General features: G+C 36.5%; 1 protein-coding gene across 2 annotated transcripts in view; it reads right to left on the bottom strand.

Moving 5' to 3' along the window:
* NDST4 (N-deacetylase and N-sulfotransferase 4) overlaps positions 1-18398 on the bottom strand; it is a 388880-nt gene that overhangs the window by 90892 nt on the left and 279590 nt on the right. For both annotated transcript variants that reach the window (XM_070259711.1, XM_005607874.4), the window contains 2 exons: positions 3500-3685; positions 3004-3132 (listed from right to left, as the gene is read on the bottom strand). In XM_070259711.1, the coding sequence (XP_070115812.1) occupies positions 3004-3132; positions 3500-3685 (315 nt within the window). The remainder of the gene's footprint in view (positions 1-3003; positions 3133-3499; positions 3686-18398) is intronic.

The raw sequence follows: 18398 nt of genomic DNA, 5'->3' as shown, positions 1-18398 counted from the left end.
TAAAGCAGAAAAAAAATATGCAGAACTTTTCAAGGTTGTTTAATGCAGTCCCTTTCCTTAAGGCAGATGAACTCCCAAGGCAGTAAGAAAGAACTGTGTAGTTGTTGGTTCTATTTTACAGTATTCCAGAGAGGGAGGGTCCAGGATATTCCCTCATATACTTTTCCCAGCTTTTGTTAGCCTCGTAGGATGCTTATGAACAAATAAATCCAGAAACTACCAATCAATTCAGAACGGTTCTGCTAAATTTGGCAATAATATTTCTTTTAGTATACTGATGACGGAAAAAAATTTTTCTTCTCTACTTCCCTCAATACATCTTCTCTCAATACATTCTTTTTTCTCTCATGCATGTTGATAAGTTACCTTTTCCCCTTTTCTTCTGACCTTATAGTCATAGAATATAACCAAATTCATAATGCTGGTTTGTAATATTTCAAATTAAACCTACTTTACATTTTTTTATGTTTTACAATGAAAGATACCCCATGACTTAACTGGATGAGAGTAGAATCTCAGACTTTTAGCATCAGATGAGATACTAAAAGTAATAGATTTCACATTCCTTTAAAATTTAGGTTTGGATAACTTCAGTGATTAGGAACTTAAGATGTCATGATGCACCCACGCATTTTTCTGGCAGATTTAACCTATCCTTACATAGTGTTTATCCTTATATAATGCTGGAATTATACCACTATCTTATTTTAAGGCAATTTTGGGGCTATTCATTATTCTCCATTAAATTTCATCTTGCTAGATTTGGTTTATCATTCCAATATGCTAAGAAAAACTGGACTTATTATCTTCGGGTGTATTTACTATCACTGCCGGCTTTATGTCATGCTGTCTATATCCTTATTCATCTGTTCATCAGCATACTAAAAAGCCAATACTAAGGACAGAAATCTATAGATCATTTACAAATCCACAGAGAAGATCACCATACAAGAGAGATGTCATAATATACAAAGTCTATAGCATTTCTATGATGTGAAAGAATAGATCACTAATGAAAAAACAAAATAAAGTTGGATTGGCCTTTAATCTTTAGAGCTTATACTAACATTAGTGATCACTTATCCTACTTATAAGTCCTCACAAACATCACTTTTCGATGTTTGAAGTCAGTTGTAACAGCAGGGAGAGGAAGTGGCCCTCTCTCTGGATGATGTCATGGATGTTGAATGATTCCCACTGAAAACATTTCCCCAAGGGACTTTGATATCTAAAATGATGCAACTATAGATCTTTCCTTTGGAAACTGGCTCTCAGAATACAAACACAAATGCTCAAGATAGAAATACTACATGCTAAATAGTCTTCCATCTTATTTAAAGGACCAACTAACCATAAGTCTCTGAATGACGCTGTATGAGGGGTACAGAATTCAAAAATTTTAAAAGCAGTTATAAATCCATCTCCTTAATGACAAGCAGGAATGGACATCCAGGTAAGAAACAGCAGTGACACAGATCTGAGGGCAGAAGATATAGGGGAGGCGACCGTCAGTCCTGATGCTTACCCACTTCCCCTGAGGAGGTGACCAGAGCAAATGTGGGGTCAGATGTGTAGCCCCAGAATGAAAATGGTGTGAGGAAGTGGCCCTTGCCCCTGTGGAGATCAGAGTCTCAATTGGCAAGGGAAGGGGCAAAGAGAAAGGTTTCCCACATTTGTTTTCATCTCCCACATGCACACCTCAAATTCCAAGAATTATTTTTAGAATATCCTTGGCATTTTTCAGTGTCAATGAGTGTGAATTATATCCAAAAAGATGGAATAGCTCAGATTTATCTCCTTAAGGAATACCTTTGAGGCACATTGAAGATTGTCTAGTTCATCGAGCTTGTTTTACAGAAGAGCAGCAAGTTCTGAGAAACAGTTTCTTGCTAAAGATTGTAGAGCATTCAAGCTGTTCCCTAACTTAGGGCCATCCAACACAACAGGCCTTCTGGGTTTGTTTTCTTTTGTTTTTAATAGCCATGTAGTTTGAGGGGAAGGTCTTTTTGGTTACTCATATTTGGTTAAAGCACTTTTTTCCATACTTCCCTACCCCTCCAACCTAATTTATAAGTTTCATTTTTACACAATGTAGGTTTTTATTTAATCAAGAATTTAAAATACCAGACATAACTTATCTAAATAATTCATTTTAGGCATACCTGGAGTTTCACCAGAGACAACTGAGCTATAGTTTTCTTTAAAGCATGAATCATTTTCTCTGAGTATGGAAATTTCTTACATTAAATAGGTGCTTGGCATACCACCCACTATTTCACATTTTTTGTGTGCACTGGGATGTAGAAGGGGACATGCTTCTTAGGACCTCAGAAACAGAACCTTTACGGGAGAAAAGTCAGAAAACTGAAATAATCCCACCATTATTTAATACATTCCCACACTGCTATACTTTGCCACATATAACAGGAAATAAAATTGCAAAACTTGGAAAGACAAAAAGACAAAATTAAAGAAAAAAGGGCTAAATGCTTTATCTTTGATTCCAAATAAAATTAGTCAAGATTTTCAAAAAGGCCTCAGATGACCCTACTATAGAAAGATAACACTTAGCTACATATTTTCAACCCAATTTGAATTGTGATCATTTTTAGAGACTGGATGAAGTGAGCCTACCAATATCTCGAGCCAGAAGCAAACTCAACTCACGGACAAAGTACGCATCATGGATGATATTGTGAATGTCAGTTTTTAGCTAGAGAGCTGCACATTAATATGTCTTTACTACAATTCGAGAATAGAAGTCAACGTTGAGAACTTACATTACATTTAATTGTTATATTCAACACATGCTTCTTAACAAATCTGTTTTTCTTGATTGAAGATCACAAAGGAATTTAATAATTTGAAGACGTAATCTAATTTCTCCCCAGTAGGACTGGTATTTACCAACTAGTCTTGTGAAAAGATTAACAACAGAAACAAAATGAAACACATATTTGAAAATTCTGCTATTACTGTAAAAAGCATAAATAAGATACATACTGGGTTTAGAAGGATTGTGAGGAAAAGTTCACCTCCTCTGATACTTTTATCCAATTCTTGGGGTCCTCCTGGATACTCTTTGTAGAAAATAGTGTGGGTGAACAATCCACAGGTCTGTCGAGGGAGGACCTGAGGAAAAGGGGGAAAAACAGTACACTTTGCCTGGAAAACTCTCAAAGCCACCCAAACAAATAGACACAGAGAAAGTCTTCAGTAGTATAGAATCCCCAGACAAAATTTCAGTTTGGAAACTTCAGTGGATGATCTATATGAATCTCATTCCCAATATTTTGAGCTCGTCTTGGATTTGCTAAAACCACCCCACAGCTTAAGAAGCAAGCTTATAGCCAAACAATGTATTAATTTGTGACCACTCACAACTATGGGATGTTAGGAATTTATGATACTCATGTAAAAGTGGTTTGAAGTTACATTTTGTCTTCATTCCACATGTAGATATTAAGAGCCTTCAATACACACAGCAGTATGTGCTCACCATGATGCCATTGTGAATGAAGCCCTTTCGGTACCGTGCAGGTTTCAAATGTGGATACTCTTCAGTGCTGGTGACCTGAATACCCCAGACCTTCTTCCAAGCTGCATACAGCTGAATATGAACCGGGTAGACCCCTGAGTGATGTGGCGCCACTGCGTAGCCCATGTTGATGGGTATCCCATGTTCCTAAAAGGAAGTCAGAACAGCATCATGTGAAGTGTGGTCAACTGAATTCTATTAAAATTGTTTCCACAAACATCCATTTAGGACACACTGAGTTCTATGCTAGCTATGAGCAATATAAAAACTAATAGGATGGAGTTTTTGTCTTTTGGTAGCTTGTAAACTTAAGGAGCTCTGGTGGTAGGACAGACATAGTAAATACTTTGGGAATGTGGTGTGTGGGTGAGATTAATTCTGAACTTTGAATATAGAAAGTTTTGGAGGAAGATAGGCAGAGAACATGGCCTTTCCTCAGATAGATATAGAAAAGAAAATGTCACTTGAACAAGCACTCAAATGTGAGAGATGGAAGAGGACTCTGTGTGTGTGTGTGTGTGTGTGTGCCTATGATGTTGAAGACAACCAGAAAGGTAAGTAGGACCATAAAGTGATGAGCCTTTACTGATAAACTGAGGGATTTTGAATTGATGAGTTAATTCTATTTGAACAGGATAGATATGGAAGCTCTCTGAGCATGAAGGGCCATGATCTGCTTTATGTTTTAGGAAGAAGGATCTGGTGACAACATGTTAAGATGAACTAGAAGTGGGGAAGGAATGAATCAAGGCTGTGCATTAGGAAGCTATTGCAATGGCGAGATTAGAGGGAACATGGGTACCTAAACCACATTATTGGTGGTAGGAATAAAAGCCAGCGGATAAACACCATACAACATCCAATAATGTTTTGGGTACAGAGGGTAAGGAAAGAGTAAGGATTAAGATTCTCCCCTTGGTTTTGGACCTTAGCAAATCAATTTATTTTTATGAAACATACAGTTTACTATCAGATGCTTGCCTAGGCTAAACAGTCAATTCTAAAGGAAAACAGGTATAAATTTAAAATAAGAATAAGAAAAAATTACTAAAGAATGGTATTATGTTGTAAAGTACATGATATAGATCTCCAGTTTTCTAATTCCTGCTTCTTTATACTTTTCCGTTTAAATGCTTATCTGCTTTATAAAGACTCCTTGTAGGATTGATTCTCATCAATTGAGGTTTTAAATGACAATATACAGTAATATATGAAAGCTGATTGAATCAATAAACAGAACACAAAAGTGTTGACAATTGCCATTTATATTTTCTGTTACATGGCACACAGCATAGGAGAAGAATCAGTCTGGCATAATAAGCAAGCAGTGAATGGATCACATATCTACAAAGCCTAAATCATATGCCACACTCAGCTCAGAAGATGGGCCCTAAATATTTCGCAAAGCTCCATCATTCTTCCTTTCAGGCAATGACCCTCATTGTATAGCCAAATTCACCTCTCTTTCACCAAGACTACGTGTTTTCCAACATCTATTACAATAAATGACTCCGTGGAAAGACTGAAATATGAAATCAATGCTATAAAATGAGCCAGAGTCTTTTGCTATAGGTACTAGGGCAAATTCATTTCTTTGTGTGTGTAGAAGAAAAATACTTCTTCACGGAGGTTATATTTTTAATACAAGGCAAGCTTGAAAAAGTCCAGTCACAGAACTACTTGGAAGCTACCAGAGGGAGCAGGCTGCTACCGTTCCCTGACTCACGACTGGGGGCCATGCACTGGGAAATGCCTTAGTTCTCTCTGGTTAGTTCCACGTTGCCCAGTTAATTGCTGCAAAGCATTCTGAGGATGAGCATCATCGGGAAGCCAAGATGTGGATGCATTAGGTATGACACACAGATGAACTTCCTCGTGAGAGAAATCTAGGGTCAAGTGTGTTCAAATCCCTCGATCTGGTAAGAATTTGTGTGACTGCTGCTTAGCGAAGCATTCCCGATTTACGAGAAAGGGAAAAAGAATCTGTTATGCTCTTATTATTCCTTCAAGTGGTTCATACTGAGGTTTTGTAATCGTCTTGTCCTATGATTTGAAAAATAACGAAATCAACAGTGCATGAATCTTAACAGTCTGCACTAATCACTTTATTAGTCCTCATTTTCTACCATTGTATAATATTTTATTCCAAATTTGGGGCCTAGAACACGAAATAAATATGTGGATGTTCCAGAAACAAAGAGATTGAAAATAAAATTGTGAAGAAAATTGAAATATCAAACAACTGTATCTCTTCAGGAAAAAAAAAAGACATTTCACTTTTGACAGGTAGTGAAATGAATTGTAGAACTTTCATGAAAAACCAGAAGCTAGAAAGCAATTGATTTGGTGAGCAGGAAGGAAGGGGCAGTAAAAGGATTTTATTATATTTATTGATTTCTAGGGGCTCGATGTTATACTGCTCATAAGGTCGTCTTATCACACTGACAAGCAGAGCTCAATCAAAATAATAAATCACACTAGATAATTATGAGTTTATACTTTTTCAACCTAAATGATAACACACAATGAAAAATAAATTCCCTAGAAACTCTTTTTCTGTTATCAAAGAGCTTGCTGAGCTAGAAACCTTCATTCTTTATTGTCCAGAGTGTAAAACCCATTTCACAGAGGCTTGGTCAACTAAAAAGTGAACTAAACATCATATTTATACACGATCACAAAAATTACAAAATTTGAAAGACTTTCTAATGTGAATATTGGAAACATTTGAAACTATAAAAATGTACATCTAGCAGTGGAATAAACTAATTCAAATATGGCATTTGTTATTTATTAAAACAGCATCTCTTACAGGATCTAGGAATTCTATGGTGTTACAATATGAGACGACACCACAAACATTTACAGAGGAGTTTAACATGATCTAATTTTTCCAGTTATGTTAAATTCCCAGTTGATTGGGAAATGGTATAATATGGTAATTTGCAGACCATATGAAAACAGGGTCACCAGTTTTCAAAACGTAGAATAAAATAAAATATATTTAGCACTGAACCTCTAACAGTAGCTGGCATGATCTCATTTAATTTTTCTTTGATCATTCCTACTGATCATATCTGCTTGCAACTGCTTAGTACCTGATATTTATGATGTGTTTTTACATTCATGTCTAACGTGATACTCATAATTGCCCTGTGAGATGGCCTGGATGTTATTATCTACTGTGGAAACTGAGGCTCCGAGAATGCAAATGACTTGCTCATGTTCACAAATGTCAGAGCTAGAATTGTACCCAAGTCCTCTAAATTCATAGATTTTGCTTTTGCCTTTCTACTAAGTTGCTACTACTGTGACCCTCCAGTTAATGACCCGAAGCACTGTGCTGACAAAAGGGAATTGATTTTAACATATATTTCTGATCTGGAACTCCTATCCACTCTATTTTTACTTGGAGAAGCTATAAAGCAAAATTATACCTTTTGCAAACTCCTCTGCAGCTATCCTTTTTTATGCAAACAAGATTCAGCCAATTAGAAGTACTCAGGAGAGAGTCCAGAAAGCAGTAGGTGGGCAGAGGCTAATGTCTGGCAACTCCTGGCTCTTACTGCTGGCAGGTAAGATCTCGAACACAGGAGGCTTTCCTGAAGCAGTATGTGGTGCCCTTTTGCAAGGCAGTGGTGGAAACTTAACTGCTTACTCCAGAGCTCCAGTGGTAGCTTCAGAAGCAGTCGCTGCCCTAGGGACTCAATTCTGTCTGGCTCTGCCAGTCCCTGGAGGCTGAAGAGCCTAGAATCTGCTCCATCAGCCCTTCCAGTGTATTTGGAGTTACTTAAATCGTTGAATAAAACCTTTCCCTCTTTAAAATAACCTCAAGCGGCTTCTGTTTCTAGCAGGGAAGTCTGACTAATACAGGTGGTCTTTGCCCCTTTTTTATAAGTATAAAAGGTTTAAAGGGTTCAGGTGAGATGTCAGTGGTTTGAATTCTAGGAAAACAAAGGAAGAGCTTCCTAAAGCATAGCCCAATATTTCTCCAAGGAAACTCATTGATATATAGCAAACACCTATTTGTCTAGCTGGATACTATCGTGTTATATATATATGACTATTAAATCTTATGTACCGATCAGTCAATGGCTAGTGTATAGAGAAAATAAACAGGGCACTAGTTTATTTAAATAATAGCTACCACAGGTATTTGACACGTCAATACTGTAGTGAAACCATATAATGTAGGTAACATAAAGAAGGGGGACAAATCCTATTGAAAGGACATTGCTCTAATGGATTAATTTTGATGACCACAACCACGTCTGTGCCAGCATGTATTGTAACACCCCTTCCTGAGGATAACCCATCCTAGTAAATGGATCAAGACCTATGTAGGCATCACATGCAGAGGTAGAAAGAACCACAGGTGAGCACGAGCAGCACTCTGGTCAGTCACCGGTAGACACTTTTTAGAAGACCTCACACACCATAGGAAACTGGAGGAAAAAAACGAGAAAAACGGGAGTTGGGAGGATTGAGCTCATGGACTTACAGGCGACATTCCTGGATCTCTCACAAATAGCAGGACAGAAACCTGAAGAAGGAATGGAGGTCTTGATACAGAAAGAAAAGTCAGGTAGATGTCATTTTCCCTATTATTAGGACCATATGTTTGCACTCCAGGAGATACGGCTTACGAAACCAGCCCATAATATACTTAGGATGGATTTATGTGCCCAGTGCTTAGCAGCACGCCTGGCACATTGTTGTGTTTAGTAAATATTTTTTAAAGGAAATAATAAATTTAAAAAGTTATTAAATAAATTTACCATAGATGTTTAATAAATGAATATAAAAGGAAAGTAAATGAAATAATGATCTCATAAATGAATGTACTTGTAGTAAAGAGATAATGCATTAAACAGTACCCTGTTGAATTTTAAAATATTGATTTGTCCTCCTAAATATACAACTTCTAGTAAGCAACACTGGTGCTAAAGAAAATAGACCTCATTATCTATTTTTCCTTTTAATAAGGACTTGGAATCATATTGTCAACTTTGAGAATGATCCTAGGATCATTGATTTTCCACTGTGTTTTGGGAACTGAAATTGTCTTCTGTTTTCATAAGTGATAAAAGCAATGACTGTGTGACCCTGGAAATTGGCTGGGTCAGTCCTGACACTTCTTGGACTGAAGCCTAGTAAATGGTAACAAATCTCTGGAGAGCTCTGTGTTACAAATGGATTTTTCTTTTGAAAAAGAAATAGAATAGCAACGGCGTTGCTTCTGCAGTGTGAACTTTCCGATCCTAAGTAGAGCTATTTTGGGCAATTGAGACACCTCCCTTTAATATTCTTGACCCTGCTGAGGGTCTACTTTGCAGCTTAAAGGGAACTGACAGAAAAACTAAGTCAGTCTTCATTCACACTAGACAAAATGTGGTTGATTAGGCACCTGCTTTGCTAAATTTGGCGGTCAGAATTCTTACTTTATTGACAAGATGTTCAACATATTTTGGTTCATTAAGTTCTTTTATTTAACACATAATTTATTATGTTCTATGATGTACTAGGAGCCATTATAGGCACTGATGATACAGCACTGAACAAAACAGACAGAAATCCCTGCCATCAGGGAGCTTATACTTTGGTATGGTGAGACTAAGATTACACAAAATGAAAAGGTAAATTGTATACAATATGAGAAGGTGCTAAGAGCTATGGAGAAAAATAAAGCAGAGAAAGGGAGGAGAATGAATGAAGGGATATGAGTTTCAATCATGGAGAGGGTAATATTTTGAGTCAAGGTCTGAAGTTGCGAGGGATTAAGCCATACAGAAAACTTGGGGAAGATCATTCCAGGCAGGGGGGGAAAGTACCAACATTGTTCTGCTTTGAAAGCACCTCAAGTATTTTGAAGAAGAATAAGAATTCAATTGTTTTTGGAGCAGTGATAGCAAAGGCGGAGAGTGACAAGAGATGATGTCAAGAGGCAGGGTTGCTACAAACGGCCTTATAAGTTATTTACTGAACAACTCCAGGGGGCACCATTCACTTGACTATGCTTTTACAGGGGCTGTACGATGCAGCATCACTGAATGGGTGCAGACCATTTAGGTCCTTATTACCACTATAAGGGTGTTGGTATTTACTCTGAGTAAGATCAGGAGCTACTGGAAAGTTTTGAGCAGACAGCTGATACGATCTAGCCTACCATTAAAAAAAATTCTTCTGGCTGCTATGTTGAAAGCTGACTGATAGGAAGTAAGGAGAAAAGCAGAAGACAGTTAGTAGGTTATTGAAACAACCTAGGTGAGAGACAATGATAGCTCGGACCATGGTGGAGACAATGTAGCTGGTGAGAAGTGATTTTATTCTGGACATATTGTGAAGGAGGAGCCACAAGATTTAAGGATAGACTGAATATAGAACATGAGAGAAAGTACTTAACTAGAAAGAGTTTCCATCAAGTGAGCCTGGGAAGCTTAAAAATTAAGCAGGTTTTGAGGAGAAAGATAGGACATGTGTTTGAGATTAGACATCCAATTAGATACATCAAGTACGAAGTCAAACAAGTTTAGCATTCAGAGGAGAGAGTTCAGCTGCAGATCTAAATTTGGTGAGTTATCAATATATAGATTTTATTTAAAGTCATAAGATTCATTAAGATCACCAACAGAATGAGTGCATAAGCAGAGAAAAGAAGAGGTCTAAGAATAGATCTTTGAGGTATATTAAAATTAAGAAGTCAGCAAGAAGAGAAGAAATCCAGAAGATACACTGTGAAAGAGTATTGCAAGTGAGATGGGAGGAATACCAGGAATCTACAATGAAATGGGAGCCAACTGAAGAAAATGTTTCAGAAAAGAGTCTTGAGTTCAACATGTCAAATGCTGCTAATAGGTGACGTGGAATAAGAACTAAGAATTGGCCATTGGTTTAACACTGGATGTCCATTGGTGAACTGGACAAGAGAAGGGTGGAGAGGTGAAGGGCAAGCACATCAGAGTAGATTTAAGAGAGAATAAGAGGAGCTGAAATGGAAAGAGTGAGTATAACAACTATTTGGAGAAGTTTTGCTAAAATAGAGAATCTAGAAATGGGGCTGTAGCTGGAGGGAGAAGCAACCTAAACACAGGATTATCTAAAGGTGGGCGAAATAGTATGTTTGGAGAGAGGGAAATGATTTAGGAACGAGGGGAGAACTGCTAGAAGGAGGTTCTTGAACAGCTGGGAAGGGATGAGATTAAGTGCAAAAGTACTAAATTTGGCCTTTGCATTTCTCGTTCTTTTATTCATTGTTTCAAGAGCCAAGCTCGTGTGCTCCTCTCACAAGATGCCAGTCCACAATTTATATTTACGGCACTGTGAACACAGTTTATGTTAATAAGTCATACTTACATATTCAAAAAGATTTTACTAAATAATTATGATCACCAGACTAATTAGCTATAAAAATTATTATAATTCTTACATTTTTTCTGTAGACATGTTCACATGTTTCAAATTAAAATCAAACCTCTTACTGTATTTCCATTTTGTGATCATCATGTTGAAGTAGCAGTTGCAGTAACAGGAGCATGTGGGAGTTCTTTTCTAATTGATTGGTATTTTTTTCAGTGAAATAAGAAGACCATCAGTTGAGAGCGAAGCTGGGGTAAGACGTGAGGTAGTTTGCAGGAAGAAGGTATGAAACAGTGGTGGAGGAGAACAGGATTATGAACAAAATAAGGACTTCCGGTGTTACTTCTAGGCAGCATGGAGGGTCCACTTGAGGTCTTTAATGTGAGAACAGTTAATTGTTGGTCCCAGCCACATGCAGTTTCAGGAGTATACGCACAGACTAGGTGGAGATTTGGAGTCAAACGAGGTTGAGGCTTTATAGTGGAGTATGATGAATCAAGAAGTGTAAGAGAGTTCTGGGTGTATTCAAGGGAATGCTTACAATAATTAGTTCTTAAATTAAGCTGAATAAGGAGGAAAGCAAGAACCTGGGAAGAAAGAGGAGCAGCAAAGATGGGATTTCAGGATATATCAGGAAATGCCAGAACTGCACTTCCGTACTTTTCCCTTCATTGTTGCCTCTGCTGCCTGGAAAGATCTAATTTTAGATTTAGTTTAGTAACAAGAGAAACGGTACCAGCTATTAAGTATTTAGAGCTTCTAACAATACCTTTAACCTGGAAGAAATAATCACATTCAAGATTCTTAAATGTGTTGAGTAAGTTGGAAATAAGAATAGTATTATCCATTCCATTATCACATCATCTCTATAGTTACTATAAGTAGAAACATGAAAAAAGACGGTACTCAAAATAATTTTGCCTAATACAGATCACACCATTTTCACAACATGTTCATTTGCAATTTTATCTCAAGTAAATAACATATCTAATCTATCTCCATTCTTAGTACCACAAGCATTTATACACAGAAAACATTAAATAACTATATTTTCAATCTTCTACCTGATTGCCTATGTTCATGGAACAAAGCCCTAGTTTTGGTGGAATGGCTAGGAGTGTGTGTGTGTGTGTGTGTGTGTGTGAAGCAGACAAGTTGAAGATGGCAGCTTTCCCTTTTTAAAGCTGGCTAGAATGCCCTTCATTTTCTAATTCTGAACACATTCTAAACTTTTTGGATACCTCCAAAATTATATAGGTGATGGTTTAGAATCATGGATTTAAATGCATCACTTTGCAGAAATAGATTTGCCTAAACTATTACTTCCTCTGAGCAATTAAATATATTTCTTATATTATTTCTGAGTCAAGTTGAGGTTTCCCTTTGGTGTCATTTTCCCCCTTTAATGCTACTTAATGCATTTATGGAAAAATGCCTTAAATGTTTGGTGTAGGCATGAGCCATCCCTCTGGTTGTCAATTCCCTCCTCCACACCCAAAAATACAAGGTGTTATTACATTTTGCCCTCTTTGACATCCTGTGCCTTCTCCAAGAGTTAAAATCATTCATATCTGTGATTGTTTCCAATTTTTTAGAGCCTTCACCACCATGTGAAGTAGGTTAAATTTCATCAGACAAAACGTAAGTTTATGGTAATAAATGGTATCTTTATTTTTAAAAAACAAATTATCACTTAAGTATCTGCCTATAGAGATGGTTAAATTACTATATGTTCTGTAGACATGTTGACATGTTTCAAAGTAAAATCATACCAAAATATTATATTTCCATTTTATCATCACATTAAAGTGGCTTCATATTTGGAAATCAAATCATCAATACAGAACTCATGTCAAGACCACTGCACTTCAAGCACTCCAACTCTCCTATATTATTAACCAGCTTCAACTCTCTCCACTGTCAACATGTTTGGAAACAATTTCTCATATTCTCATCCTGCTCAAGTGACTGCAGAAGTGACTGCAGGGAACTGAAGTGTCAACTATAAAGAGGTAATCATGGAATGATGAAAATGTTCAGCCGCTATAGATAAGGTATAAAAGAAACTATCAAGCTGAAAGAATTTTTCAAGTTGAGAAAAGCAAAAGAGAAAGAAAAAGAAAAAAAATGTGTTAACAAATGCTTTTGATGAATTATCCAATACGAATAAAATACACTCAGTATAGCAAGAGTTAAATAATGAAAAAAAGTCTTGAAAACCTTGGTTCTAGATTATTTCACCATCATTAAACAATTAAAAAAACAAGTTGGTCGTTGAAGCAATGAAATTAAAATCTTCCAGTGAGAGTTAATTATGCTATTATTGACCATTCTAAGAATCCACTCACAAAACTGCTATCTAATAATTGATTGATAAATAAGCATAAAATCTCACTATCACTCACTTCTTAAAAAGTGTTGGGATATTATGTTCAGGGTATTCTATATAAATATTCCTTTAAAGGGTCTATAAATTTTAGACAATGGGTCAAATTTGAATGTAGGCAATCTCCAAACAGTTTAAAAGAAAAAATGCAATGGTAAAGCATTGGGTTAGAAATGAGTTCAAACTTTGTACCCGAAAAACAAAAATGAGAACAACAAAACACAGTGGATTCAACAAAAGAAGAGCTTATTTTCCTTGAGTAATAGAAAATCTGGAGATAAGCAGTGGGTTCAGAAGTTTAGGAATGCCAGAAGTGAGGTCTCTGACTTTGTCGGTCTTTCCTTCACAGTTTCAAGATGGATGCTTAGTTCCAGCAACAGGATCATATACTAGGCAGGAGAAAGGAATAGAGGCAAAGGGCAGAAGGGCAAGTGTCTGCTGTATCTAACCTCCTTTCCTGGAAGTCTCATAGCACAACTTATGCTTATGTCTCATTGGCTGAAACTATGTTAAAGACTCCCTACCTGAAATAAAAGCTGAGAAATCAGCCCTTTAGCCAGACACTTTGGCTCCACAAGCAAACTGGATTCACTCAGTAGGAAGAATGTGAACGTGGGTATTGAGCATGCATTTAAAAGTGATGATCAAGGACTAAAGACACCTGTATCCTGAAATGAGAATGTAGAAATAAGAATTCCCATGCCCTGTTACTAAGCAGCCCACTTCCTAATCTTATGTACAAAAGGCACGCACCAATAACGATCTAGGAGGTTATCGGAGAGCAGTACACTGGAAAACATTAATTAGAAACATGGGGAGGTGATATGAGAATCTGGAGAACTGATGTTTCAAAGGGTAGCGTTCTAAGCAAAGGTGATCAGTACAGTTGGGTTTAGGATCCCTGAGGCCCTAAGACCTAGGGTAAAGAGTTCCTGCACATTCTGGCCCCTATCAGCTGCTCAGTCTCATCTTCTAATTCCTATCTCAAAGCCTCCTCTGACACCAAATCATTTTTTTCCTTCTTTCCTAAACATTTTATGCTCCTTTTGGAGATTCATAAGGGCAAGGATTATCAGAAATGTATTTTACATTCCATAAATTTCATATTTCTAAGAACACAGTAGGCTACAAATAATCACTAATGGATAGATGTACATTAATTAAGGAATCATGAAATACTGTTCATCGTTATGACTCTAATTTGATATACCTTTGTCTGGATCATTGCGTGTGTGGGTCAAAATTTGGCAAACTTTTTATCTAAAGAGCCATGGAGTAAATATTTCAGACTTTGTGAGCAAAATAATGCCTCGTCAAATACTTTTCTTAGTTAGTTTGTTTGATTTTTACAAACTTTAAAAATGTAAAACCCATTCTTAGGACACCAACCATATGAAAACAGGCTGCAGGCCAAATCCCACAGGCAGTAGTGTCCTGAGCCATGGGTAGGTTGTTGCTGAGCAGTATATATCCTACGGAAGAGTGGAGCACGTTATTTTGGGCACTATCTTGTGCTTTCTCTCACATTGCTCCCTCTGTTTGGATGCTCCCCTCCTGCCTTCTGCCTCGTGTACATCTTCTCATTTTTCACGAGTGTTATCATCTCAATTGTCTGTCCTGATTCTTTGTTTTTCTTCCTCCTGTAACTAACCTGTGTTTCCTTTACAGCCATACTGTGCTCTGTACATTTCTCTTAAAAACCTGAAATGCCATTTTATTACACTGAAATAAAATTCCTGAGAATAAGCAGCATCTCATTCATTTTCGCATCCCTGGTGTCAAGTAAAGAGCTTAGCAGATAATACATATTCGTTAGTTGTTTGTTAAGGAAAGGAAGGAAGGAACAGAGGGAGAAAGAAAGAAAAGAATGAAAAAAACTGCATAAAGGCAATGAGGAAGTTACTTTTTTACACAGGAAGGAGTATGTGAAAACTTCTGGACATCATTGGAAAGCAATAATTTCTAAGATTCAAGAGTTCACATATACGTGGATCAACTCTTTTTTATTTTTCCATTTATTTCTTTAAAAAAAAAGTTCATCATCCATGCTCTTTTTTTCCTGGACTGTTTGGTAAGATACTAGTCTCTTTTAATCACTAAAAATTAGTGGCCACATTCAGTATTGAACCATGGATAGATGGGGGAATGTAGAACAAATCAGAATGTCTTGGATCTGTTCCTAACTTGCATATTACGTAACTTTGAAAAAGTCATTTGGTGGTTTGATCATCATCACCAACCTCTTATTTCAAAAGAAATGATCATATACTTCTTGAAGAAATATGGTGAAAATGATGATATCTACGATGATGATGATTCATGATGACGACGATGGTGACAAATACTTTTTGAAATGCTTATGTCCCACGCATTTCACTAAGCATTATACATACACAAACGTGTATACACATTATCTAATCCTCATAAAAATCTATGTAGTAGGAACTACTTTCACACCCATTTTACACATTTGAAAATTAAAGCCCAGGAATTTTAAGTCATTTGCTAAGGTCACCCATCTAGTAATTGGCGAAGACAGAATTTGAACCAAGATAGGTGTGAAGCCAAACACATGAGCTTAAATAGTACACTGAGCAATTAGGTAATGGCATTCATAGGGTAAGCTCATGTCACAAAAGACATGTATAAAAATAGTTTTGTTTCCTTCAGAGGGACATGACTTTTTCTTTTGCATTTTGTACACAGTTTATTGTTCTGTGTAAAATAAACAAAACTTAATATTTAGAGGAAATATTTATTTGCTTTAAAGTGAGTAAATTAAATATTAACAATCACTTTAAGCAGTTATCAGCTTATCTCCTAGGGAGAAATCTCTGCGGCAATTGTTTCATGTATCAGCTCTTAAAAAGAATCAGAGCTCCTCTAGTTAATCTTAAAGATTATTTAAATGCGTAAAAACAATAAAGCAGAAGGAATGACTTTCAAGGCTTTACACTTACCAAAAATAATGATAACAAAGTATCCAGAAAAGACTGATGCAAGTCTTGATAGATTCATATTAATACATTTTGAGTGATAGAAATAGTTAATTTCCTCCAATTATTGCTGCCCAATACCAAAGTGCATTTTGTAGGTGGCATTTATTCAAGTTAAATATGTTCAAAAATAAAACAGTTGCTTGATAGAAAGAAGGTGCTGCAGCTAAAATAGGAATTTAGGGGAGTGAGGGTGTCTGATGTTGCCCTCTGATAAGAAAATAAAGTAGATAAATATGTATTGTAGAGATTTTCTGTCTAGGGGAAATTCTTTCATCTACATGATACAACACATGACAAGAAAGCCATTTTTTCTCTAAATCCATTGCTGAGCCATATGAATATTAATAGCTAATGAAATATCAATTCTAATTTGCAGGCAAAAAGTTCCTCCTATTCTTCATGTTGTACGTTTGGTGAAAACAGGATTTGATGAGAACCTTAGAGACTGCTTGCACGAGCTAGCTAAGATTTTTATTAGACAATATCATCCTACTTGTAAAAAGTGTAAAAAGCCTATCTACCGTCAATAGGTAGCTGAAAGAGAAATCAAAATATTTTCCCTTATTCTCCAATATACTGATCATCATGCTATGTGTATGCTTGAATTTTCCATAGTAATCTTCTAAGCTTTATACAATAACATCTACTTCTCTCAATACAGAAAGGTCTGCGTTCTTCAACAATTATTCAACTATGCAGAGGTCAATTATATATTGCCTTAATTACCTGGAATACGGTTAAAAAGAAACGCCATTAGGAAAACAGGGCACACAAGTTTGTTCATTTTGTCTTGGGGAGACATTGTCTGATTCTCCCAGAGATCATTAGCTCTTGCCTCGGGTGTTGTATGGTACAATTGAAAGAGCACTGGATTAGGAGCCGCGAAGTATGGGTTCTCTGTGTGACCATGCACAAGTCACTTACACACGACCTCAGTGTTCTCATTTGTGAAACTGAGAGCTTTCACTGTCGCTTTAGAAACAAGCCTAAGAAGCCTGGCGTATCTGCTTTCCAAGCTCAGGGCAACTCAGATTCATAGACTCTTAGAGATATCATGGACCTCAAAGGTCATCTAACTTGACCACTTCATTGTAGTGAAATGGGATTCTAGTCGCTAGACCCAGACAACGTGACAATGGCCAGAAATGAAAACTATCAGTCTTACAAACCATAGACCAGAAAACTAGAAAAAGTAGATGCCAGAGCTCAAAACTTCTGAGAACCTAGTTTAGGAGCGAATAGTCCACATAATCTCAGCAGACTCTGAGAGCACAGCAAGAGCACGGTGCAGTAAAATCATTTGCATTAACAATGAAAATCTTTAGCCCTCGTGAAAAAGGTGGCATGATGCTTAGCACACATTTATTAATTTATAAGCAGTAAATTATATGTTTTAGAAAGTTACTTGCTGAAATGGGTAAAACAATAAATCACCCAAATTCTAAATCTTTTCAGTGGCAAATGGATAACTCATTCATTGCAATACAATATCCATGTTGATACAGCATATATTAAAGGTTAATCTCTAGGTGTGCCATTTTGACTGTCCTGAATAAAAAGCACAAGGGTGTTAACAGGAAGGTACAAAGGATTGTGATAGACAATACTGCCATAGAAAAGCAATATGGTGATGGATAAGTTGTGTCTGTGAATCATACTTTTGAACAATATATGAGAAATATATGCATATTTAACATAAAGGGCAAAAATAAACAGACATAATGATGAATATATATCTCTACTGATCACATGGATATATGGAAATAATTTTAATCTCATAAAATGCCATCTACAAATAAATGCTCTATATTCAGTAACAAAATCGTTTAAGTGCTCACACAAATGAGCTTCAAGTTTGCTAGCTGGTGTTCTATAATCTTCCCACTGTGATTTCATTATTTTCTCCCTTTCTAAGACCATTTTAACCATCATAGGTTTCCAATAAGTAGAATTAAATGTATTCAAGATCATACGAATATTCCATTTACTAACATTTAGCAAATTTTCACTGCTCTGTCTTCCAAGGAAATGCCATTAATATTTGATTTTATTATTTAATGCTGTTTCAAACTTAAAAATACTTTCTGCCTACCCTGCTTTAGGATTTAAGATACTGATA

This window comes from Equus caballus, chromosome 2 (genome assembly GCF_041296265.1).
Source record: "Equus caballus isolate H_3958 breed thoroughbred chromosome 2, TB-T2T, whole genome shotgun sequence".
Lineage (NCBI taxonomy): Eukaryota > Metazoa > Chordata > Mammalia > Perissodactyla > Equidae > Equus > Equus caballus.
This window is presented reverse-complemented; position numbering and strand designations above follow the sequence as displayed.